Consider the following 23,196-nt stretch of genomic DNA (forward strand, 5'->3'; position numbering starts at 1 on the left):
GATTGATCTTAACAGACGACTTAAATCTCAATAACTTCAAAGTAAAAATAAAACAATACAGAATAGAAACTAGAAATTTAATATAATAATCAGAAGAAGCTCAGTCAATTGCGCATTTGCATCTCGTATTATTTCTTTTCATTTCCTCTCGCCTTGGGCTATGCGAGGTGGCCAAAAGATATTTATTTCTATTTCCACTTGCAATTGTTCGTATTTTAGGAGCTTTCAGTTGTTTCAAAATCAGCTTATTTTATAGTTCTTTTAGTTTTGGGACTAAAAGATGAATTAAGAGTATATTTATTATATTTATTGTATGCTGTATTATATTGAATTCGTCGTTAGAGTTTTTTTCGTAACTTTATTGTATACTTTTATTAAAAATAAGTGTTTAACCAAGTGTTTGATTGAGTGTTTATTTAAGCTTTAAATACGCATTTTATTGCATCTTTAGTTCACAAATTTATTGGGAAAATAAAGATGTAGAATCGATTACTTTCGACTGTTGGTTTGCTCTAACCAGCTCTGGAAATTGCAAAAAAGTGCCAACCAAAAATCAGCAAACGCCACGATATATACCGTTGCGGTCAAATCACCAGCAAACGATTGATACCGTGTATGTACACATAACTATGTGTGTTTTGTGTGTGTGTGTGTATATGCAGGATAACAGAACGGAAATCAGTTTCCAATCAACTCATCCTTCGAGCGATGGCAGTAAATTAATCAATGTCCTTACCACCGCATGGTCGACACATGGCCAAAATAATGCCTTGAGAGTGCTGCCCGTAACCCGATAGTTGCGGTTTGATTCGAATTTCTGTCCCCATGTCCTTCACGATTACTTATTGAGAACGATCCACCAGCATAACTGGTCAGGATCGTTGGAAAGCGTTCGATAGCTGGAAACTGTTTTGTATATACTACTCGCCCATACACACATATCTTCACGCTCGTTCGCTCACATTTCACGGATTGGTCACACACACACACACACACACACAACCAGGAGCAAAGGAAAAATTATGGTGGAAAGCGTAAAGAAAGGTAACGGAAAAAACCCGCCACGAACGTTGTGTGCACTTTCCCATTTTGGGGACAATCCTTGGTGCTGTGGTTCGATGATTGTATTTGCGTGAGTTTGTGTGCTTTTTTTTTGTTGTGTTACTCTTTTCGAACAAGGATCGAGTTTCCTGTCGCGCGTTTTCCTTTTCGTTTGGCGCCTTTTGAACGATGCTTGTCGGTGCTGCAATGGACTTATTTCATTTTGGGACACGATATGTGCTTTCCTACAAATGATCGTGAAGATTGTAGCTATGCAGTGAGGGATGTGAGAAAGGTATGATGTGTTTGAGATGGCGCCATGACGAACTTTGTTCCAGTGTTTAATGGCATATGGATTCATGCTTTAGCTATTTTTTTAGAGAAAAAGGTGTTTATTTTAAATTTTGTAAAAAAAGGTTATTCAGTTCTTCAACTTTTACCCAAATACATGCAACTTTGTTCCGAATTTCATCATACAGAAATGCTCATAATTGGTAACCGGAGATCATCTTTCGCAGATAATTGCTGTGATTTCGATCCCGTGCAATTCCATGTGTGGCAAACGTGCCACAGTCACGAATACGAGCCAGCCGTGAACTGTTTGATGCGATTAATTATTTTCACCGTTGTTAGCTGTGTTATCATATGTGCGACAAAAAAAAAAAGAATTATAGAATAAAATATGACACCTTTTTTCCTCCTTTGTTCTCGGACACATTTTTGTGGGCGAGGCACATACATGTTTTGTCTGCTAGTTCTACCATTTGTCGCTACATAATTTATGAAAAGAAATTTATTCTTTACCCTTTACCGCTTTTTTGTAATATTATTATTATTATTTATTAGCGTAGGGACGGCCAGGCCGTATATCTTAGAGACTATCCTTATTATCTAACATTGTAACGCTACTTATAATTATTAGAATAAGGGACATTTCCTTCCCTTATTCTACGGTTGCACCTTATCCCGGGTGAACTCGGTAATAAGTAAATGTTGCGGCATAATAAGTATGCATTGTTGTGCTGCGAGAAACGGATTTTTATGTTGGAGATCATCAGGAATCACGAGGACGAACTTCGTTTTGTCCATTTGGTTCCCTTTTATTCGTTACGCTTCGTTATTTTGCTTCGTGCCCATAGCTCTGTTGATTGATTCCATGTAGCCCGGCGCAGTTCTGGTATCTTCTCCATTCTGTCCAACCTTCTGGACCCAGGGTTGGTTGACCAGTTAGTTTATTGCTATTCTGTCAAAATGTCTTAGAGCTATCAGCGACAAACAACAATAGCACAAACTACTGGGGTACAGACATGGAAACATATAGTAATACAGCACACAGAAACAGTTATGAAGACGATAGTGCGTACTATCTACAGGATGGGAAAGCAGGAAGGAATCACAGGGTAATTCCGATCTCTTTGGCGAAGCCGAAAAGAATCCGTGCGTACACGTAGTCCTTCTGACCCAGAATGTCGCGCATCGGCACAGCAGGGGTTCTTCCTGATGCTTTTTTGTAATATGTAGCACGCCAATCAATTAACTGTTAAAAGCGTTAATTACTGTTAAAGCGTAAGCGTTAAGTTAAAAGCGAATCAATTAACTGTTTATTTTTTTAAACGTGTTTTAAATATAAGTTTTTAAAACTTTCTCTATTTTGAAAATCAAGATATAACAAATTGAAACATCGACCACATAATCGTGAGCCTTCATACATTTGACCGATGCGTTCACACATTTGTCTGTTTTTATTCCACTTGCAAACCCATATCATCGATCGTTCTCGGTACGACAAAAGACTGCCCCGGCTGTAGGCTTCAACAGCATTCCTTCACTCTGTTGGCCGAATGTTGCATACAGGTGGCGTTTGGAAGTAGATGATGGACGGAAGAAGGAGAACTGTGGCGAAAAGGTGTAAATATAGCACCATGAAAGAGCATGAAAATGCGCGTAGGGTGTTGATGGTCGGTCGGTTCATGTCGTTGCGAGTAAACCATGCGGTATGCTCTCGCGAGTCCGTTCCGTTGCGTTCGTACGACGCATTCAGCCCAGCTCAGTGTTTGCGCTGCTCAATGTGGAACGTTTTGGTGGTGTATACAGAGCGTGAGATACAGTTTCGTATCGATTTATGTTGAACGGTGGCGGGAAAATGATCGAATACGAAAATTTACCCGACAGACACGAAAGGTTTTTTTTTTTATTTTAAGACCTTAATTCTTGAAGAATGTATAAAAGAAATGAAAGAGTTACGAATGTGGTAGGTGCTAGTTGTTTTTAAGCTAAAGCACATTTTTATGCTACATTTATATTACTTTGGTTTGTGAGTGCACAAGAGTTCGTGTATTGCTAAATAACTTTCTTGAAAATACCACGTGTTGTTGTTGATTCCGATTTGCATTCGAACATATCGCGAGAGCTTGGCTTAACATTAAAACATTGAGTTACAGAAAAAAATCAATTTAGTGTTTTGTTTTACTTTATTTCCAAAAAAAAATGTAAATTCGCCAAAGATAATTCAGTTTCAATATACCAAAATTTAAATAATAGCACGTGGTTCATTCCAAATGTGACGACACTGGCATGTTTTATAGTTAAAATCAATAAAGCAACAATACGGCTGTCACAACTACATATTTATTTCTTTTATTTAAAAGAATCAATTGGCGTATATTGAGAAATTTATCATATTGTTTAATAGTTTATTTTTTCTCATTTTTCAATTGTAGAAATCTCGACATTATGCCCACATCACATCACACTGTGTGCGTGTTGCAGCTGAAGGGCTTTTCAACACCGAAAGGCCTTTTGCGCAGCTGTTTTTGACACACGGCTCTCTGATGCATAACAATAACAAACCAAATTCCCGTGCAGTGAAAATACAAAATTCTTTTGTGTGAAGACGGCTTAAAATTTTAAAGCATATTGTCGCCTCAAATGTCCACCTAACTTGTGCTCGGTGATGTTCGATTTGTTCGGTTTCATAAGAGAACTGATCGGCAGCATGTTGGCGATATTTTCCTTCGGCAAAAAGAAGCTCTCCAATTCGCTGAGCGTGTACGTGAAGACAAATACCGGCAATACGCTGTCCGTCGATCTGCAGCCGCACATGGAAATTAAGGACGTGAAGGAAATGGTAGCACCACGTCTCGGACTTGAACCGCAAGAGCTTAAGATCATTTTCGCTGGCCGAGAACTTTCCGATACGACCACGATTAGTGTAAGTGTGTAGTGTTGTTGTAAAGAATCATAGCTTTTCCCTTTGTTACATCACTTATTTCCTTTATATTTGATCGCACAGGAATGTGACCTAGGCCAACAATCAATTATACACGTCGTGAAAAGTCGACCCATCTCGGCACTGCAGAAAAAAGCAGCAAAATCAAAGCTAAACGGAACTATTGCGGAGGAACCCTCACCCGATGAACAGCAGAATAAGCCACTGTCGGAGACAATGTCCGAGCTGACGGTGTTAGATGAACGGAATGGGTCCACTGCAGCAGTACGAACAAAGGCACATTTTTTCGTGTACTGTTCGCAGTGTGAGAAGGTCTGCACCGGGAAGCTACGGGTGCGGTGTGGAATCTGTGGCAGTGGTGCATTCACCGTTCATCGGGACCCTACCTGTTGGGACGATGTATTGAAAAGAAAGCGAATTACTGGCCATTGTGAAAACTATGAGATTCCTTGTGTGGTAAGTGAGGGATTTTGGGATTGGATTTGATCCTCCATTAAACTAACATCGTTCAATTGTTTGGCAGGAAAACGATGAAGGTGAGCCACCCTTCACGGAGTTCTACTTTAAGTGTGCCGAACACTCGTCGGGCGGGGAGAAAGATTTTGCGGCCCCACTCAATCTGATCAAAACGAACCACAAAAGTATTCCTTGCATTGCCTGTACCGATGTGAGGTAAATGATCATAGTGTTACCAACCTTTTTTTGGGTTTCATTTTAACGTCGTTTTCGATTTCGTCAGTGAAACGATTTTAGTCTTCCCGTGTGTGGCTGGCCACGTGTCTTGTTTGGACTGCTTTAGCCAATACTGTGTTACCCGGTTGCTGGAGCGCCAGTTCGTAGAGCATCCAACAGGTGGTTACACGTTGCAATGTCCGGCTGGATGTGAAGCTTCCTTCATCGAGGATGTGCACCACTTTAAGCTGCTGAACAAAGAGCAGTACGATCGGTACCAAAGATTCGCCACGGAGGAGTTTGTGTTGAAGAATGGTGGAGTGCTCTGTCCACAGCCGGGTTGTGGTATGGGGTTACTGGTGGATCCAGAATGTCGCCGTATCCAGTGCCAGAATGGTTGTGGGGTATGTGCATTAAACTTTGTGTAGCGAATATTTCAATAAGCATATGAAAATCTCTAATCTTTTACTTTTAGTACGTTTTCTGTCGTAGCTGCCTACAAGGCTACCATATTGGAGAGTGCTTCGAAACGCCGACACCGTCAACGCCCGGCAACGAGCAAGGATATGCGATTGATCCACTGCGTGCTTCGGAAGCGCGTTGGGACGAGGCAACAAAGATTGCGATCAAGGTGACAACGAAACCGTGCCCCCAGTGCCGCACGGCAACGGAGCGTGATGGTGGCTGCATGCACATGGTTTGCACACGATCGGGCTGTGGCTTCGAATGGTGTTGGGTATGCCAAACACCTTGGACGCGTGACTGTATGGCTGCACATTGGTTTGGATAAGCGATTGACTGTGTATGTTGCAAATGTGGGATCGAAATAAACGAATTGTTGTATATTGCTGTTATGAAAGTCCATGCGAACGAACTTGATTTATTCCATCGGAAGAAAAGGTGGACAGTAGTCCAACGAAATACATTCTTCACCTTCCAGTTTTCTTATGTAGCCCTGTCCACAGAAGCACCCTGCGACGCAATTTCCGATGATTTCCTTTTTCGGTGCGAAGCAATATTTTTCTTTAAAAGGTCCACACTCATTGTAGTATTCGTTTGGGCCACATTCTTCTATGATGCCAGAAAAATTGGGAAATAATCATTTGAAATTAAGACGAAATGAAGTTTTCAAGCAAGAAGCTTACCAGAGTAAACGCCAAACAGGGCAAATGTTATGAGGACTATAATGAAAACAGCTTGCGCAGATTTCATCGTCAAAGACATTACACGAATGCGTAATTCGCTTTATTGCTTTATTTTAACACAATTTTGCCTCATAAGTAGGTAAACGTAGTAAGGTAGTCGAGAACTAATGTGACCAATCTAAAATATAACTCAATTTCGAACGGTGATTGTAGTACCGTATTTGTTGCTAAAGAAAACGAGGTTTCTTTATGAAGAATGATTCGTGTATGAATTAATTCCAATCCTTTGTCGAACTTGGTAATTTCCAACAACACCGTCTGGACGTGCTAAGCTTCGAGATGCCGAGTTGACTAATTCAATATACCATAATTAATATTTAGTATTTAAAAAACAAACAAATACTAGTTCAATATATCAGGACCAGACACCAATAGAGTATATGACCCATGGAAAGTCGGAAGTATAAGTATAGTTTTAATGATGAGCAACAGCTTAAACTACAACATTGTACATGATAATACCTTTGCGCTAATGTAAATTAATTAAAATTCTTCTCAAACAGACAAAAAATCAGATTTTTTGGGTTCATTAGGAGCGATTTGAAAAACCTTTCGGTAATGCTTATTACTATTTAATTTATTTTTATAGAACATAAATAAAATAGCGTTTATTTCAAACAAACGAGGGACATTCTTTTCTTGTGACGCACGTTCCACCTTCAAATTCTCTTAAAAAGCCCGGTTTGCAGAAGCATCCGGCAACGCAATCATTCGGGTCAACTGGAATATTACGTACAGCGCAGGTTAGCTCATTCTTGGCCCCACATTCAAGGAACTGCTCGTACTGGCCACATTCTTCTGAGGTTGGTTCGAGCGAAATGGAAAGACAATAAAAGATTCGAAACAATTGATTTCACTTCTCTATCAATAATCTTACCCGTGAACACGCTGGCTAAGGTGAACGTTAAGATGGTAATAACCAAAAACATCTGTGAAGAATTCATCATTACTACAGGTTGAACGCTACGAAAAGACTAAATCAGTTTGTATATGAAAGCCATTGATATAGACGTAGCGAAGGGTAGTGAACGTGAACTAATCAATCCAACGGAATGTTACACCTCGATTTAGTATGGTTAATATGCATTACTTTTTATATTCTGATAAATTATCGAGAAAAGCTTTTTAAATTGTTTTATACAATCAACTGATAAACTTTTCGACTGTTCCATGTGTAATGACTAACAAAATCATATGGATGTGTCGACTGCTGAATGGACGAGTCTGATAAGTAATGATTTATATCTATTGTTTAAAAATCTAACACGATTCAGTTAATTATAAAAAGGTTAGCTTTATTGTATGACCCATTCATTATAGTTAAACTTATCATTAACCTATAATTATAATAAAGAAAAATAAATCATAAAAATACAGCTTTTTAGATTGTTTCATTACGCTGACTTACTTTAAATATGATTCTTAAAAAACGCAAAATGCTGGAGTGTTAAGAAAGTTTTTCTGATGCGTAAGATTAGATTTTTTATTTTCCAGTATGACAAAAATATGCTCATTATGATTTAAGTTTTGGGTTTTCAATACGTGTATGATGTAAGACTTATTTCAAATCACCGATGGACAACTGCTGTCATTGATACAAATTCCATCTTCAAATCCTCTTATGTAGCCCAGTTGACAAAAACAGCCCGGAATGCAATGAACGGTGTCAGTTGGATTATTTTTTATGTTGCAGTTCAGCTCATACTTGGGCCCACAATCATCGTACTTCTCGTTTAGGCCACACCCAGCTTAAGTGGCCGATCGAAACGGGAAGTTAAAAAAGGTTTCGTAATAATTGATCATATCGCTATCGTAAGAATCTTACCAGTGAACACGGTACCAAGTGCAAACGTAAAGATGGTAATAATCCAAAACATCTGTGAAAAACTCACCATTATATTTAGTACACGTTTAACGTTACGAAAAGATTAAAATCGTTTCATAGTATAAAGCCATTTTATAACCAAGTGTAGCGAAGTATAGGGAAAGTGAACTAATCAATCCAGCTAAATGCTAAACGAATTAGTACGGTAAATATGCAATCATTATTATCGATAAGTAAGTAAGGCAAGGGTTTTTTTATTCAAAGAAATAATTAATGCAGGGGTCCATTACAATCAGTTAAGAAACTTTTCGACTGTTCGATTTTTAATTGTCTAACAAAATCCTTTGGATGTATCGAATGTTGAGTGGACGAGTGTGCAAACTTTTCTTAATACCAAATATTTGAAAAAAGTCTAATATTGATTACTTTAATACTAGGCGTCTAGAGAGTAGGAGAGACCTTGCAAGACACTCCCAATACAAACGCAAACGAAAGGATACGAAGAAATTTCGAATCAGATTAACAGATACCGTCCCAGGCAACTGAACAAGGACTACGATTGGAAACTCGGGACATGGAATTACAGATCCCTCACAGCACCCTCAGACACCTGCATTCTTTCGGGCGTAGTGAGGGCCCGCGCTTAGGAATAGTACCAGTTCAGGAGGTACGCTAGAAAGGAGTTACGGAGCGCTTCTATCGCAATGATCGCATGATCTACCAAAGCGGTGGAGAAAATCATGCACTGGGTACAGCGCTTCTGGTCATAGGTGAGATGCGAAAGCGAGTGATCGGATGATGGTTGTTCAACGAACGGAAATGCAAGTTGAGGGTTCCTGGAAGGTTCTTCAAACTGAGCCATACCAATGTGCTTAGTTCGTATCTTGGAAGCACCGATGAGGAAAATAATGCATCAGCTATCCCAGTAAGTTCTACAGAATGTTGATTGCTAAACGAAGCGGTTTTATTCCCATGACCGCCATGTGTCGCAACGAGGAAGGAGATATCCTTTCTGAGGCAATGGGACGGACTCTCCTGTTTGCTGTTTAACATCGTTCTGGAAGGTGTCATGCGAAGCGCGGGCTTCGACATCCGTGGTACGATTTTCACCCGTTCTCTTCAATTTTTCGGCTTCGCAGATGCCATCGACATCTGCGCACACGTCGGTGTGCGACGTGCACACCCGACTGAAACGTGAGGCCAATAGGATTGGATTGAGGCTCAATGCGACAAAGACAAAGTACCTGCTTGACGGAGGCCGTGCTGACCGTGATAGCGCCCAACTCGGAAACAGAGTATCAGTTGACGGCGACGATCTCGAGGTGGTAGAGGAACTTTTGCTACCTTGGTACAAACGTAACTTCGGACAACAACATAAGCAGCACAATCCAAAGGCACATAGCTCAGGGAAATGCCTACTACGGGCTCCACAAACTCAATCCATTCGCAATCCAGAAGACTCCAGCAACACACAAAATCCACGACATATCGCACACTGATACGTCCGGTAGTCCTCTACGGGTATGAGTGCTGGACTATTTTAACGGAGGACGTCCATGCACTCGCCATTTCCGAACGGCGGGTGCTAAGGACCATCTTTTACAGTGTGTGCGAGCAGGGCATCGGGAGCAGGAGAATGAACCACGAGCTAGCAGAACTGTTTGGCGGTGCAAATATCCTGATGGTTGTTAAAGCGATGGCTGGGGCACGTGATGAGGATGCCGGATTCATGCTCCACCAGGAAGGTGCTCGTGAGCGACCCGTTCGACACGAGACGTAGAGGAGCACAGTGAGATCGTTGGATGGATCACGTGGCGTCATACCTGTCGGAGATCGAACGCAACCGTGGATGGCGGACTGCAGCCGGGGACCGAGTTTCCTGGAAATGGATTTGAGACCTGGCCATGTCTCATGGTCTCAGGAGAACAATTGAACAATTTGAAAACCATGTAAACCAGTTGACAATAGTAAAGACTGTCGGTAACGTATTAGTAGATATTAAAAATTAAATTTCTAGCTTATCAGAAAATTCTAATACCCTGTCCTGGCGGGTGGAACCGGTGTCGTTTATCACATACACCAACGCGCCGCCCTATTACTCTTCTAAGTCCATTTTGACACCGGGAATAGCATTGTCCGTTACGCGGCACCATCGTGGGGACGGACGCTTCTTCAGAAGGACGTTCACCGGACCACGGTTCAGAGGACGCACCGCACAGGAGTTCTTCGAGTGGCCAGTGCCTTCCAAACGGTCTCCTACGATGCCGCTTGCGTGGTCGCAAGCACTATCCCGTTAGTCCTTCTCCTAGAGGAGGACATCCGCTGCCACGACGAAAAGGTAGCGAGGGGAAGTCCTGGACCAGACATACGAAAGCGGCAAAGGGAAGAGACCATGGGACGCTGGCAACAACAATGGACAGCCGGAGCGGGGCAGCCGAGATCGCCGGGGATGAGGACGAGGAGAATTATCCCGGACATTATGTCCTGGGTAAATCGCAAGCACGGAGAAATTGATTTTTATCTCTCTCAACTCTTTACAGGGCATGGGTTTCTCCGGAGCTACTTCGTCGAAAAAGGCATTCTCGACGGTTTGCCAAACTGCCCGGTGTGAGAACACCAAGTGGAAGATGTCGACCACGTAATGTTCCACTGTCCACGGTTTGCTCGAACCCAACACGAGATGCAGCAGCAGAGCCACACCCGCTTGACGATAGAAAATCTTGCAGCGGAAATGTGTGCCAACAGCAACACATGGGAAGCAGTCCGGACCGCCGCAAGGACCATCTTCAGAAACCTCCAAGTGAGATGGAATGAGGAAAGTCCACCTACGGCCAGACGGAGACGACAACAACGACGGCGGAACACGGAACAAACGGGACCGCACCAAAGAATGACGACAACGGAAGCAGCAGCAGCAGCAACGAGTAACCAGAGCAGCAGCAGGAGCTAGACCCCACCGGGAGTAGCGGCTACGGACGGGCGGAATTAAGCAGCAGCAGCGGAAGGAAGGCACGAAGCAGCAGCAGCATCTGAGACAACTAGGACGGATGACGCAGTAGCAGAATTGGAAAGCAGCAGCGCGTCAACAGGATGGGTGCATCGCACAAACGTTCCTGCATGGAGTACTACGCACATCAAGCGCATCGGCAGGGTTCGGATCAGGTCGAGGAGTGGTTTAGTTAGGGTCCCATCGGCTGCCGGGTCCGCTTCTCGGGCCTAGCGTCACGATGAATCCCACATAACCCATCTCGGAGGGATTGGTTTGTAGCCGCAAGCCGCCCTTCGAGGTGGGTACCTTTTGAAGGTTCCCTCCCCGTTAACAAAAAAAAAAAAAAAAAAAAAAAAAAAAAAAAAAGTCCATTTTGACACCCTAAAAGGATTTTACGGGCTGGATCGTCCGGTGTCATGAACATGGACATGGACATACCCAACCCATCTAAGTCTAAAGAATCTAAATTCACTGTACGAAAGTAAGTTCATCGTACAAGTCATAGAGCTCGTCATTGTATTCACTCCTCCCTTGTCCTACCACACATACGGGTCAAACAACCTTCAGAGCATCTTCCTCTCGAACACCCAGGGTCGGGTATCGTTAAATCAGTTTCGAGAATGTCTGCTGCTTTCCGTAGTCAGTGAAGAAACTTGAGACAGGGTGACTGGTCATGCGCCAAGCGGAACTGGTCCGTATCCCCGGATATACGGTGGCATTTACACTATGCGCAAACGAAGGACGTGGAACACTATGTGACCTTTAAGAGACTTCGGATTCTCTCCCATTGCATATCATAGCAGAGCATATTATTATTAATTCTAATTAATTAACTATTTTTATTGTACATACATCACGTAAGATTTATTTCACTGCTACAATGGGCAATTTGCTGCAGAAATGCACATTCCACCTTGAACTTCTCTTATGTATCCCGTTTTACAGAAACATCCAGCGATGCATTCATATGTGTCAATGGCCAAATTCTTTTTCAAGCAGTTGAGCTCATACATCGGTCCACAATCACTGTAGTACTCGTTTACATCGCATTCATCTCGCGCTGCCGATAGAAACGGAGAACGAATATATCGTTTCAATGACTTATCATATTTTCAATGGCATAAGTCTTACCCGAGCACACGCCTGCCAGGGCGAGCGTTAGGATGGTTATAACGAAAAAAATCTCTGTACACTTCATCGTTATATTTAAAACAAGTTTTACGTTCGGAAAAAATTAAGCCAGTGCCGTAGCTGAATGCCGTTTTATATGTAAGGCGAAGAAAAGCAAGTGTGAAGTAATGGAACCAAACCACGTGCTACAACACAATTTAGCATGGTGAATTTGTGATACTATTTGTTTTTACATCTTTTTTTACATCATCCAACAATCATAGGGTTGTTGAGTACTGCAAAACAATTGTGTTTATTCCTTTCTAAAGGGAAAAATGTAATTCAACCAACAATACATGGATTTGTGAGTATCTGGATCAAACTGATTTTTTAAAAATTAAACTAGGTGTGTATTAAATAAACTAGGCATATGAATACTGGAAATCAAGTTATAAAATAATGTTGTTACAGTAGCTAAAAAGGTTCTACTATAGTACATAACTATGCAGCTATTCTCAACAAGTCAAAACACTCATTGAACTGGAGAAGTGAAGTTTTTTTCATTAAATGTCTATAACTATAGTTTTATTAAATGCTTTTGTTAAATGCTTCCCGAGACTATTTCAGAGCGAATATTTCAATGATTGAACCAAAAATTATACACATTTGAACATTGAGTGAAAAATGATCTTTTATGTTCCCACATTCGCACTAAAGATTTGTGGAAAATTAATGTACATTAGAGTGAAGCAAGGTTTATTTCAAGCAAATGGTTGGACATTCGTTTCGAGTGACGGGTTGAGTGTAAACTAATTCAATTTAGTGTGGTAAATCATTAACAATAAAAACAACAAAAAATAATAAAACAGGGAAATAACATTCAAACGTAATCATATCAAATGGTATGCTTCTAGAGCAACCCAAAAAAAAAGTTCCTTATGACCGTACTTTGAATAGGAATAACAAACAAACTTGAAATCGGATCGAGTGTCACATTTGCATCGTTCTGAATAACAATATACATATAAGATTGTACAAACTATAAGATTTATTTGTAAGGAACGATTGGACATTCTCTCGCAGTGATGCATTTTCCGCTTTCAAATTCTCTTAGGTATCCCGGATTGCAGAAGCATCCTTTATCGCAACCAAAGGGATCATCAGTTTGACGATCACGTCTGAAGCAGTTCAGCTCAAAGATGGAACCACATTCACTGTAGTACTCATTTGGGCCACATTTTTCTGGGGCTGCAAAATGTAGAAACGGTAAATGATGAAATCATTCGTAGTAATTCTAATTTTATGCCTAAGAATTGCAAATAATATTACCAGAGTAAACGTAAGCCAGGGTAAACGTTAGGATGACTATAAGGAAATAAACTTGTGTAGACTCCATCGTTCTTATTAGAGTACACGCAAAGACTTCGATGATCAAGCAGAGAAAAAAAGTTCTATATTACATTTGGAACCGTAAAGCAGGTGTAAACTTCTTCTTCTTCTTGGCTTAACGACCTTACAGGTCACGCCGGCCATTTCTGGCTTACTAGACTTATTTTTACCACGTAGCCGGATAGTCAGTCCTTGCTACGGGGGAACGGTCCGGATGGGATTTGAACCCGGTCCGGCCGTGTGGACTGGCGCCGTTTATCACATGTACCACCGGGCCGCCCCCATAAACTAATGGAACTAATTAGAATAACCACATTTCAGTTGTAATTGTATTTGTTACGTTGTATGCTGCTGTAATGTACCTAATCAATTGTTCGTATAAAATTGTTTGCTTTATTTACATTAGTTGTAAACTGTTAAATATCTGCAGAAAAAAACGACTGACAAAAAGCAGTTTAATAGTTCCAGTTGGAGGTTAAATAAGTGACCTAATATTTTTCCACAATTTGTTCAGTAAATGATTTGTAAATAGTTTCGTCGTAGTCCTCTTTATAGTAGTCTTCAATGATTAGAACGAGGTTTCTGTATTTTGGTTATACATACGCTTTTATTTCGCGTTGTAGTTTGCTCTAAATTGTTTGATTTAGTAATTTTTACTTTAGAGTATCGGATCATAAATCGACTGATGAAATTAGACTGTAATGTAGGGCGTGTGAAAAGTGAACTAGTTTTTGATGTTACGCGATCTTCATCATGTTGTTTTTAAATATTTTAACATATCGACTCCAGGAAAAAGGTCTACCTTTGGACAGTTTTGAGGAAGGAAATGTCTCCCAACTATTGTTATGAGCAATACGACCAGGCGGGTCGTTACGTTTAAATATTCGTGTACTGTATTCGAAAAATAAATATGTGTTGGAAGCATGTGTCTACAACGTTTAATGTGCCTCCCACAAGTGACATTAGTTGACCACTTAATGACATGATCACCATTGGCGGATCAAGCTTATCGGAGGCCCCAAGTGGAATGCTAGTCAAAGTCCAAAGCTAAAGAAATGTTGTTTTAGAACATTTCTGAAATAACCTGGAGTTTTATTCTCGTCGCGAAGAACTCTTGGGAAATAGGTTAATCTGCCACTGATGATCAGGGCACCAGGGCACTGAAAGGTTCCCGTGGGTGTCTTTCTTCTGTTACAACCGTCGACGAGGAGGGTATAGTATCGTGCAGCTTTATACTTTAACTGTTTCTATTTCACCATTTGTATCGTAATTTACTTTTAGAGTAAAAATTTGTTTAAAAAAGAACACAACAATATGTAATGTGATATAAAGTATATATCAAGCGTTGAACATTTCGACACATGTAACTGAGTGGTGTATCAGGTGTGTTGCTATTTTTCAAAATACTACAATTATTATACATGCTGACACACTATTGGAGATACACACCTTCCGCCGGGCGCAATACGAAGTAGTCCAGGTTTACAGAAGCATCCTTCATAGCACTTATCATAGCTCATATTAAACGGGTTTTGGCATGTTGCTTCGTGTGATAGGCCGCAATCATCATACTCCTCACCGGGAGGACATTCCACATCGTCTAGCATAGAGGATGATTTAACGTACTTTGAGCTTTCAAAGTTTCAAAGAAGAACTAATTAATTATTGAAACATTTACCTGACTGATAAGCCATAACTGTCAGCACCATCAATGCCAAAATCAGAAAAAATTGTAAAGACTTCATTGTGGAGTGTTAATGTTACTGGAATGATTACGTTCAGTGATACGAGGGTGTTGAGCCATTTTATAGTAGAACCCGACCTAATTTAACCTTTTTTGAACGAATAGGTGGATGAATTTCTTATGTGTTTTTGTAAGTTGGGATTTGTCAAGATTTGGCCACATTAGTCATACGACTTTTTTTTTGTTGACTTCTTTATCGACAGGATTCTGATCAGCCGATCAGTAGGAAGAAGTGAGTATAACAATTTTTATAGTAAAGTAGAAATTTGTAAACAATTACTACAATTCTTTCTTTTTGCATTTTTGCACGTATGTAATGCATAATAACAACTGTTACAAAAAATACAAAAATAATATTAAAAAATCATACTTTGTTACGTGATATAAAGTACAGTACATTTGTTGATTATTTTCACAAAATTATTTCTATACCACAAATCCTTAAAAGGACTTACAAAGCCTAAAAGGTATACAAATTCCACCTGCGACATCTCGGACGTACCCTGGCTTACAGAAGCACCCTGCATGACACAATAGGTCGGACGGTTGTGTTCCAGAGTTGCACGTTGGCTCGTATGATAATCCGCAGGTTTCAAATTGTTCACCAGAAGCACATTCTTCAGCAAAGGGTAACGTGTCAAAGGTGAACTAATTTACTCAAACACTATCGACAGATATACTTACCCGGATTAACAGCCATGACTGTAAGGGTCAGCAGTGAGAAAATTAAGAAAACAAATGAAGACTTCATTGCAAAGCGTTTGTGCGTCATATGACACCTTGAGAATGATTACTTTAAGAACTAGCAGAGTATGAACCGTTTTATAGCGGACGATTAATTGCAAAGTAGCGAACGGCATTCAATTTCTGCTTTCCAATCCATTTAATCCATTTAATCCGTCTAATAAGCCATGTGAAACTAATTTTTTTAACTTTTTTCCAACCCCACAAATAAAGAACAACATAGCGCAACTTAAACATATTTTTATTTAGCAAAGTTCGTAAGGGATGCATACGCCACCGGGCTTTTGACGAATCAAACCTGCGTTACAGAAGCATGCTGCATTGCAACTTTGGTATCTTAATACCGGAGTATTAGGATCCTTAAAGCATAACGGTTCACTTGTTTCTCCGCACTCGTCAAAGTGTTCACCAGCAGGACAATTGGAATTCCCTAGCAGAGACAATGGAGGGAATTTATAATTCACATAAATTAAAGCAATGTTTATTTAAATATAGTCTTACCAGAAGAGCCATAACTCATGGCTGTGAGCGTCAACAGTGCCAAAATGAAAAGAACGATTGAAGACTTCATTGTAAAGCGGTTATGAGTAATATGAATTCTTGAGAGCTACGGGACTATGAGCCTATTATATGGCGGACGGATGATTGGCAAATGACGAAACGATATTTGATAAACTTTTTATTTATTTGGATTTTATTCCAACGAGTGGTAAACTCTAGTTTCACAGTTAGTTATGACGATGTTTGACGAATTGGTGAGAAAAGTTGCGTAAGTTTGTAACAGCAGGGTTATTGGGAACATGTTAAGCATTGTTATGAACAATTAATTTCATACTAATTGCACATACAAACAGTTCCATTCTTAATTCGGTTCACCTGCAAACGTTGAACTTGGGCATTCATATAAATTAATCGGTGGGCTGATAATCTATTTGAACAAACTGTTGGCAACACATGATAGGCCGTCCTATTTTCTTACATAAGGCAATTGTACTAATACACTTAATAATTATTAGTTTCAACCGAAATACGAGATGCAGAATTTTGTTTTTTTTTACGGGAAAATTGTGGTGGTTGATGCTCATTTGTGTTAATTTTTGTTGATAATCATCTTATTTTCTACTTAATGAAAAATTGAGGACGATCGTTCTCGTTTGTATGAAGGGTTATGTGATTACTTTCAATGTTTCTGTTTGCGTCTTTCCTGTATTTAAAGGGTTTTAATAATATGCGAATTTGTCTCGCAGAATATTTGTTTATTGGAAGAAAATACCTCTTTTCACGTTTGTGAGAGATTGGTAGGATAATATTTCACAAGTTTTGCTTGTTCAAAAATAACAACAAATTTTATGCAACAAACATGACATTTATTTTTGTTCAATGATTATTCTGTTGCGGACACTGAGATTTGGGAATGCATTCATTGTTGTCGTTTCGCACGTATCCATCGATACAGACACAACCCATTACACATTCGTCGGAGCAAGGTATAACATCCACGAAGCACGTTGCTGGACAGTGCGAACCACAGGTGTCATATCTTTGATTCTCAATACATTTTTCTGCGTACGGATACGGGGCAGATAGTTGAGCATATGACAATAATTGGAAAACATAACAAGAAAATTATTTGATTTATCTTATTTATAACATTTGTAACTTAATTTTACCTTCAGCGGATGACACGGATACGATAAACAGGAGCGCCACAATAAAAAAAATCAACGAAGATTTCATTGTGAAAGATTTGTATTGTGCATCAATTCCCGGGAATGATTACGTAGTGTGCCACTGGAACATGAATCATTATATAGTGGACGGATGGTTGGCATTCGTTATGGCCTTTGTTTTGATTCGTTCGCATACGCATTCGTTATTAAGTGGTAAAATCTAGTTTCCCATTTAGTAATAATAATGTTTGACGAATTGGTGAAAGAAATGTTGTAAGTATTAATCTAAGTACATTCCATACATTTGTACATACATGTTCGTATGTGCAACAGTTTCGTATTGTTCATTCTTAATTCCATTCAAACCAGAACGCAGAGGGAAAGTGTTTGAGTAGTTCGCGTGCTTATGTTTTATTATAACAACGTACTGAACAAAGGGGCGGCCCGGTGGTGCATGTGATAAACGGCGCCCGTCCACACGGCAGGACCAGGTTCAAATCCCATCCGGACCGTCCCCCCGTAGCATGGACTGACTATCCTGCTTCGTGATAAAATAAGTCTTGATACGGCCAGGCCGTTCTAACCGAGCAACAAAAAAAAAGTACTGAACAAATCACGGTTCGTATGGTTCGTTCTTTGCTGTAAACTGGGCATACAGAGCTGGAATCATCTTCAGCAATGGGTAATTATGCGTGACTTAAGTTTGCACCCTTCTAAACCAGCTTACAACGATTTATTTTAACAAGACTTAGAGCGTGCAGAGCACTACGAACACGTCTAACCACCGCTGCGTTATCGCGATCAATCAACCCCGCTTACTTCGAGTTCACGTTTTTATAATTCTCTTTCTTTTATACCGCGGTACGAGTACAGCGGTATCTTTAAGTAATAAAATTAATTCTTACATATACTTCTTCAAGAGATCAATGAAGGAACCATTTATTAAATAGAACAACCAGCTCCTTCATTGACGAATTTGACGTCATCTGAAGCATACTGATATAGTTGCAGCTGTGACAGTCTTCAACAATCTGTTCAATATGATGTGTTCAATATGATCTTCTTGTGCCCTTATTAATTGCATCCACAATATATAGTTACATGATTGGGTATCATGAGTCACCAGCACTATCGATCGACCCCAACACCGTGAGCCCCTCCTTGGAAAGACCTTCACACATCGAGAGGGATAATGTGTGGAATGCAGCTACATCCGCGATAACAGAACTCCCTCAACATCGCGATCACCCTACAGGAAATAACCGTCGTGGAATGTGGAGACATCCCTAGAAGCTACAAGTCTCCCCCAACATCGCGATCAACCCTAAAGGAAGTTACTGTTGTGGAATGCAGAGACATCCGTAGAAGCTAGAAGTCTCCCCCAACATCGCGATCACCCCAACGGAAGCCACCATCGTGGAATGCGGTTATATCGGAGTTCCCCCTCAACTGATAGCAAAGGAGATAGAATCATCGGCTAGGGCTATATAAGGCAGAGGTTAGGAACAAACAGTGGCTTATTTCTCAATTGTATCTCGTAGACGTTGGTGATAGGCTTATGCGGAGTCTTAACAATTATAATAAAATTTTTTTTTATAATAATTACGGGACGACCCGCGTAATTATATGTTTTGGCCTACGTTTTCTGGGTTTCCTCGATTTTCTTATTTACCCATAGCAGCATAGTCAGTCCTGCGTACGGGGGAACGATTCGGATGTGATTTAATAGAAGGTTCTGCCGTGTAAAAGTCGGTGCCGCTACCATATACACGGACCGGTTGTATCCCTTAAACTCAACCCACCTTGAGTAAATGTTATGCTTGTTTTTATTGAAACTCTTAATAGGGAGTTGTTAGTTGCTTAGCATAGGATAGTAGATATTACTTTACGAGAAATAAAGGTCAACACAACTTCGTTAACTTCGTTCACACAAATAATAATAAGCCAATTTGTGCAGAGTCTGCAAAGATGTGATGGAGAGCTCTTTACTTTCCTGTTGTTTCGTTTTTAATTTTATTGTTAAATTGTTATTATTTTTCTGTATCAGATTGTTGTGCGTGGAGGCGCCCAGTTGTTTTACCATTAAAACCGGGACGATACTATACACACTTTGATGAACATTTTAACTGAAATACTTGTGCCTCAGCAGGTTTTACTGAAGGGCTACAATGATGAATAAAGTCAAGGCGTAAAGAACCAATGATGGACGTTCAATAAGGTATTTTTTTTCTCCCGGATCCATTATCCGGGCGCCCAAATCCACTACATAATGGTATTAAGGGATGTAGTCTCGTTAGTCACACAAAAAACAGCTTCTTCAAATCCAATCCAAGTCGTTCCTCTCACATGGAAGACTGGCTATCCATCAAAATGGTTTATTTATCCAGCAAGGAAAGCTACAAATGGTCAACGAGTAAAATTCCCCAGTTTCAAGCGAATGGAGGCGCCCGGTGCTTTTAGTGAATAAAGTCAAGATTGATCTACATTTTTCTAATTCTGTCTTTTTCATATTCCATGTGCAGTACTGTTCCGGTAAATGCTGTGTTTCGGAATCTCGAACTTCCTTAACTGTTATTTTTAAGCTTTAAATGATAAAAATAAATGAGAAGCTTTGCTGTGTGCTAGAAAATCTTTTTATTTGAATGATCCAGTTTAATGTTGGTCGATTGTTGTAGCGACAGTGCTAATAGCATGGACATTCACATTCCGGGATGCATTTGCCATGCTCAGATTCGCGTACGAATCCGGGCTTACAGAAGCACCCTGGAACACACTGCAAGGTGCAAACTTTGTCTTTTTCGTCCCCGCAGGTTTTAGGACAACTTGTACCACATTCTTGATATTCCTCGTTCGGTCCACATTGCATAGGATACTTGGATGCATATGGATGCGCGTAAGGGCAAGCTGTGGAGATGGGAATATAATTGTTTCTTTTTTATCACTTTTTTCATTTTTCACGGACGCATTACTTACCACATAGTACGTTCTGGAGCGATAAGATCAGCACAATCAAACAAGCGATCATCGAAACAGGTTTCATCGTCACGGTATTGTATTGATACAATGAAAGGCGAATGGTTGATGTAACTATGCTGGATAGTACTGGAATGATTTTACGTTGCTTCAACGAAGCTGATTATATAGTTGCGCAAACAAAGATATGGTTCGCACTGGAAGATCATCGAAAAACTATGCAGATACGTGATAAAATTGTGGAATCTGCAAAGCTGCGCTACAACAAGGTCTTTGTGTACGGTGATCGAGCATACAGTGATCGCGGATGGACAAGCTAGCTGCATTATGGACGCATTTTTATAACTGGGTCTTGGACCCGTAAAACTTCATTCCTGGCATAAGAATTCCATACGGAAAAAGATATTCCGAAAAGCTACGGGACGACTCTTGGAAGAAGTGGTTTGTGTGAGGAACCTTTTTTTTCATGAAAACAAAATATTTACAATGTTTATAATCTCATTTTGATTTGTTAATATTTCAATTAAAAATGTATACTTCATTTTCTTGGATCCAGTAAACCCTATATTGCCAACACAATGTTAGGTTTATTCAAATGTGCGTCAAATTTGGGGTTTTTATTTTTCCAATTTTTAAGTTCAAACGATCATTTTATAACGAGATAATTTATCTTTTAGAATTCTTCTATTTCTTCTATCTCCTTCTTCTATTCGTCTTTCTAACAGTTTCTTGAGATCTTAATGTACTTTTTATTAAATTCCAAACCTTTTTTGTTGTAAGTTTCCGAACCTTTTTTCATATTTTGTGATCGAAGCACTTGTTAACTGGTTATTGCAAAAGTGCCATTGAAGATAATTAAAAGCAAGAGTATGCATTACAATTAATGTACTGATTTCAAATGGTGATAAAGAACACCTAATAAAGATATTTGAATGCAATATAATTTGCTTGAATGTTATGTCAGCTGGCCAAAACATTATCAAATGCAATTTAAAGCTTATCTTTTCAAAAATCGTTGTAATTTTTGACGTTAGTTAAGTAGGTTCTACGTAGATTATTTATCATTTCATTTCGAAATGAATAATAGAAACAGTTTTAGGAAAAGTAATCATAAAAATTACTGTTTTTATTCATAAGGAACGGCTTGAACCTATATCATATAAAAATTGGCTAAAAACATAACACCAAAATATAAAGAAGAAATAGACAATAATATAGTAGTAATTCAAAAAAGAAAACAAAAGTAAAAAATTGATCTTTTAATGTAGAACAGAAAAGAAAAATAACAAAAAACTTGGAACCCTCGTAGTATCCGTGAAGTTTGCAAAATGCTTCCAAAAAGAAAACTTTCCCTGCTGAAAATAAAGAAATAATTTCGAAAAACTTTCTGTTTTAATAGATAAGTATCAAAATGTATCCATAATAAGATTAATAATAGAAGAAACAGATTGTATCAAGTAAATATCATATAATTCCATATATTTCGTTTCAATAATTGTATTGTTTCGGACACAAACATCTACGAATGCACTTGTTCTTGTCGTTTCGCACGTATCCCTCCTTACAGAAGCAACCGACTACACATTGCTTGGTGCAGTTTTGAATAGTATCCATATTGGCGCATGTCAGTTGACAGGCCGTACCACAATGCTGGTATTCTTCATTCTCACCACATGTCACCGTTGGATATGGATGAACACAGGAAGCTAAACACAACATTAAATGGAAATACAATGCAAAACCAATTAAATTAAATTGTCTAATTTAAAAACATGTTTATCTTTGTTTTACCTTCGCCCGATGGCACCGAAATGGTAAACAGAAACGCTACCATAGCAACTACTCCAAAGGTAACGTGCATGCTTTTGGAGGTTTTTTTTCACTGTTGATACAAACAAACAAGCTCTCGCGGACTGCTGATGTGCGTATGACACTGCTGGAGTAGCGTTGCTCTAGTCTTATAAATATGGCGATAAATGCACGCACAAAGCTTTTGCAGCGCTTTGTTAGTGCTGTGGATTGCGTATGCGCACGTGAATGAAATTGTTGGCGCATCAACGCATAGGGGAATGTGTTCATTGCGTTCCTTAGCTTGCCGTGTGACGATGACGCATCGTGCGTTATACATTGTAACGCAACGTGAATAATGGGTGAGGTGGTGGAAATAGTAACAGTTGGTAACGTAAATTTATTAAGTCGCTTTCGCTGAGGACAATTTAGGCTTAAAACAAAGCGTTGCTAGGTCAATAAATGCTGACTAGCTACGTTATGCTACGCGCCAGCGATGCCCGCTGGTTTAATAAGTTAATGAAAAAACATAGGCTAAGAAGAATATGCTGATCGACGACGGTCAGCATTTTTAGAGTATATATTCAATTGAATAAACTAAGGAAGGGCTTATTTGCCAAGATCCAGTTGGTGCGTTTTATTATTGTGCTTAAGTCGGCGTGTACTGTGCCTGTCTTAAGCTGCTGCTCCGAAAGACACTTTCGTGTGCGCGACAGTCGCTTTAATTTTAAAAGTTTTGTACTACATATATCGTACTATCTTAACTTACCTTGCACGTAAAATAAATCGCAACTTTTCTTTCATTTTTAACTTTAAA

The 23,196-nt window shown here is 39.6% G+C and overlaps 5 protein-coding genes, 2 long non-coding RNA genes and 1 pseudogene across 8 annotated transcripts in view; 2 read left to right on the forward strand and 6 right to left on the reverse strand.

Annotated features, from left to right (window-relative positions):
- LOC125769385 (E3 ubiquitin-protein ligase parkin) overlaps positions 1 to 5,801 on the forward strand; it is a 26,157-nt gene extending 20,356 nt beyond the window's left edge. For both annotated transcript variants that reach the window (XM_049438104.1, XM_049438105.1), the window contains 5 exons: positions 3,762 to 4,252; positions 4,334 to 4,726; positions 4,794 to 4,942; positions 5,010 to 5,346; positions 5,418 to 5,801. In XM_049438104.1, the coding sequence (XP_049294061.1) occupies positions 3,995 to 4,252; positions 4,334 to 4,726; positions 4,794 to 4,942; positions 5,010 to 5,346; positions 5,418 to 5,732 (1,452 nt within the window). In that variant the 5' untranslated portion in view covers positions 3,762 to 3,994 and the 3' untranslated portion in view covers positions 5,733 to 5,801. The remainder of the gene's footprint in view (positions 1 to 3,761; positions 4,253 to 4,333; positions 4,727 to 4,793; positions 4,943 to 5,009; positions 5,347 to 5,417) is intronic.
- LOC125767191 (serine protease inhibitor swm-1) lies at positions 5,778 to 17,749 on the reverse strand. The gene is made up of 4 exons (XM_049433506.1): positions 17,619 to 17,749; positions 17,327 to 17,510; positions 6,088 to 6,185; positions 5,778 to 6,013 (listed from the first exon to the last, which is right to left on the reverse strand). The coding sequence occupies exons 1-4, from the start codon at positions 17,683 to 17,685 to the stop codon at positions 5,823 to 5,825; spliced, it is 540 nt and encodes a 179-aa protein (XP_049289463.1). The 5' UTR covers positions 17,686 to 17,749; the 3' UTR covers positions 5,778 to 5,822.
- On the reverse strand, positions 6,704 to 7,135 carry LOC125769406 (chymotrypsin inhibitor-like). The gene is made up of 2 exons (XM_049438128.1): positions 7,025 to 7,135; positions 6,704 to 6,945 (listed from the first exon to the last, which is right to left on the reverse strand). Exons 1-2 carry the CDS (start codon positions 7,092 to 7,094, stop codon positions 6,761 to 6,763), a joined length of 255 nt encoding a protein of 84 aa, XP_049294085.1. The 5' UTR covers positions 7,095 to 7,135; the 3' UTR covers positions 6,704 to 6,760.
- Positions 7,697 to 8,366, reverse strand: LOC125769410 (uncharacterized). Its single transcript, XR_007419058.1, has 2 exons — positions 7,973 to 8,366; positions 7,697 to 7,895 (listed from the first exon to the last, which is right to left on the reverse strand). It is a non-coding gene; the product is annotated as an uncharacterized LOC125769410 (long non-coding RNA).
- LOC125769408 (chymotrypsin inhibitor Ani s 6-like) lies at positions 11,798 to 12,245 on the reverse strand. Its single transcript, XM_049438131.1, has 2 exons — positions 12,093 to 12,245; positions 11,798 to 12,021 (listed from the first exon to the last, which is right to left on the reverse strand). Exons 1-2 carry the CDS (start codon positions 12,157 to 12,159, stop codon positions 11,837 to 11,839), a joined length of 252 nt encoding a protein of 83 aa, XP_049294088.1. The 5' UTR covers positions 12,160 to 12,245; the 3' UTR covers positions 11,798 to 11,836.
- Positions 16,173 to 16,614, reverse strand: LOC125769407 (chymotrypsin inhibitor Ani s 6-like). The gene is made up of 2 exons (XM_049438130.1): positions 16,450 to 16,614; positions 16,173 to 16,378 (listed from the first exon to the last, which is right to left on the reverse strand). Exons 1-2 carry the CDS (start codon positions 16,517 to 16,519, stop codon positions 16,194 to 16,196), a joined length of 255 nt encoding a protein of 84 aa, XP_049294087.1. The 5' UTR covers positions 16,520 to 16,614; the 3' UTR covers positions 16,173 to 16,193.
- A 599-nt stretch (positions 17,750 to 18,348) lies between the features above and the next one.
- Positions 18,349 to 19,204, forward strand: LOC125769413 (uncharacterized). Its single transcript, XR_007419060.1, has 2 exons — positions 18,349 to 18,479; positions 18,716 to 19,204. It is a non-coding gene; the product is annotated as an uncharacterized LOC125769413 (long non-coding RNA).
- Positions 19,205 to 20,009: 805 nt separating this feature from the next.
- LOC125769409 (uncharacterized) lies at positions 20,010 to 21,024 on the reverse strand (annotated as a pseudogene).
- Between the last annotated feature and the right edge of the window lie 2,172 nt (positions 21,025 to 23,196).

This window comes from Anopheles funestus, chromosome 3RL (assembly GCF_943734845.2).
Source record: "Anopheles funestus chromosome 3RL, idAnoFuneDA-416_04, whole genome shotgun sequence".
In the NCBI taxonomy this organism is placed as follows: domain Eukaryota; kingdom Metazoa; phylum Arthropoda; class Insecta; order Diptera; family Culicidae; genus Anopheles; species Anopheles funestus.

Coding starts and splice junctions, on each gene's coding strand:
- LOC125769406 (XM_049438128.1), bottom strand. CDS start 7,094: ATGATGAATTCTTCACAGATGTTTTTGGTTATTACCATCTTAACGTTC. Junction 6,946..7,024: donor CTTAGCCAGCGTGTTCACGG/GTAAGATTATTG, acceptor AACCAACCTCAG/AAGAATGTGGCCAGTACGAG.
- LOC125767191 (XM_049433506.1), bottom strand. CDS start 17,685: ATGAAATCTTCGTTGATTTTTTTTATTGTGGCGCTCCTGTTTATCGTA. Junction 6,186..17,326: donor CCGCAACAGAATAATCATTG/AACAAAAATAAA, acceptor AAAGCAATAAAG/CGAATTACGCATTCGTGTAA. Junction 6,014..6,087: donor CCTGTTTGGCGTTTACTCTG/GTAAGCTTCTTG, acceptor CTGGCATCATAG/AAGAATGTGGCCCAAACGAA.
- LOC125769408 (XM_049438131.1), bottom strand. CDS start 12,159: ATGAAGTGTACAGAGATTTTTTTCGTTATAACCATCCTAACGCTCGCC. Junction 12,022..12,092: donor CCTGGCAGGCGTGTGCTCGG/GTAAGACTTATG, acceptor TTCTATCGGCAG/CGCGAGATGAATGCGATGTA.
- LOC125769407 (XM_049438130.1), bottom strand. CDS start 16,519: ATGAAGTCTTCAATCGTTCTTTTCATTTTGGCACTGTTGACGCTCACA. Junction 16,379..16,449: donor CATGAGTTATGGCTCTTCTG/GTAAGACTATAT, acceptor TGTCTCTGCTAG/GGAATTCCAATTGTCCTGCT.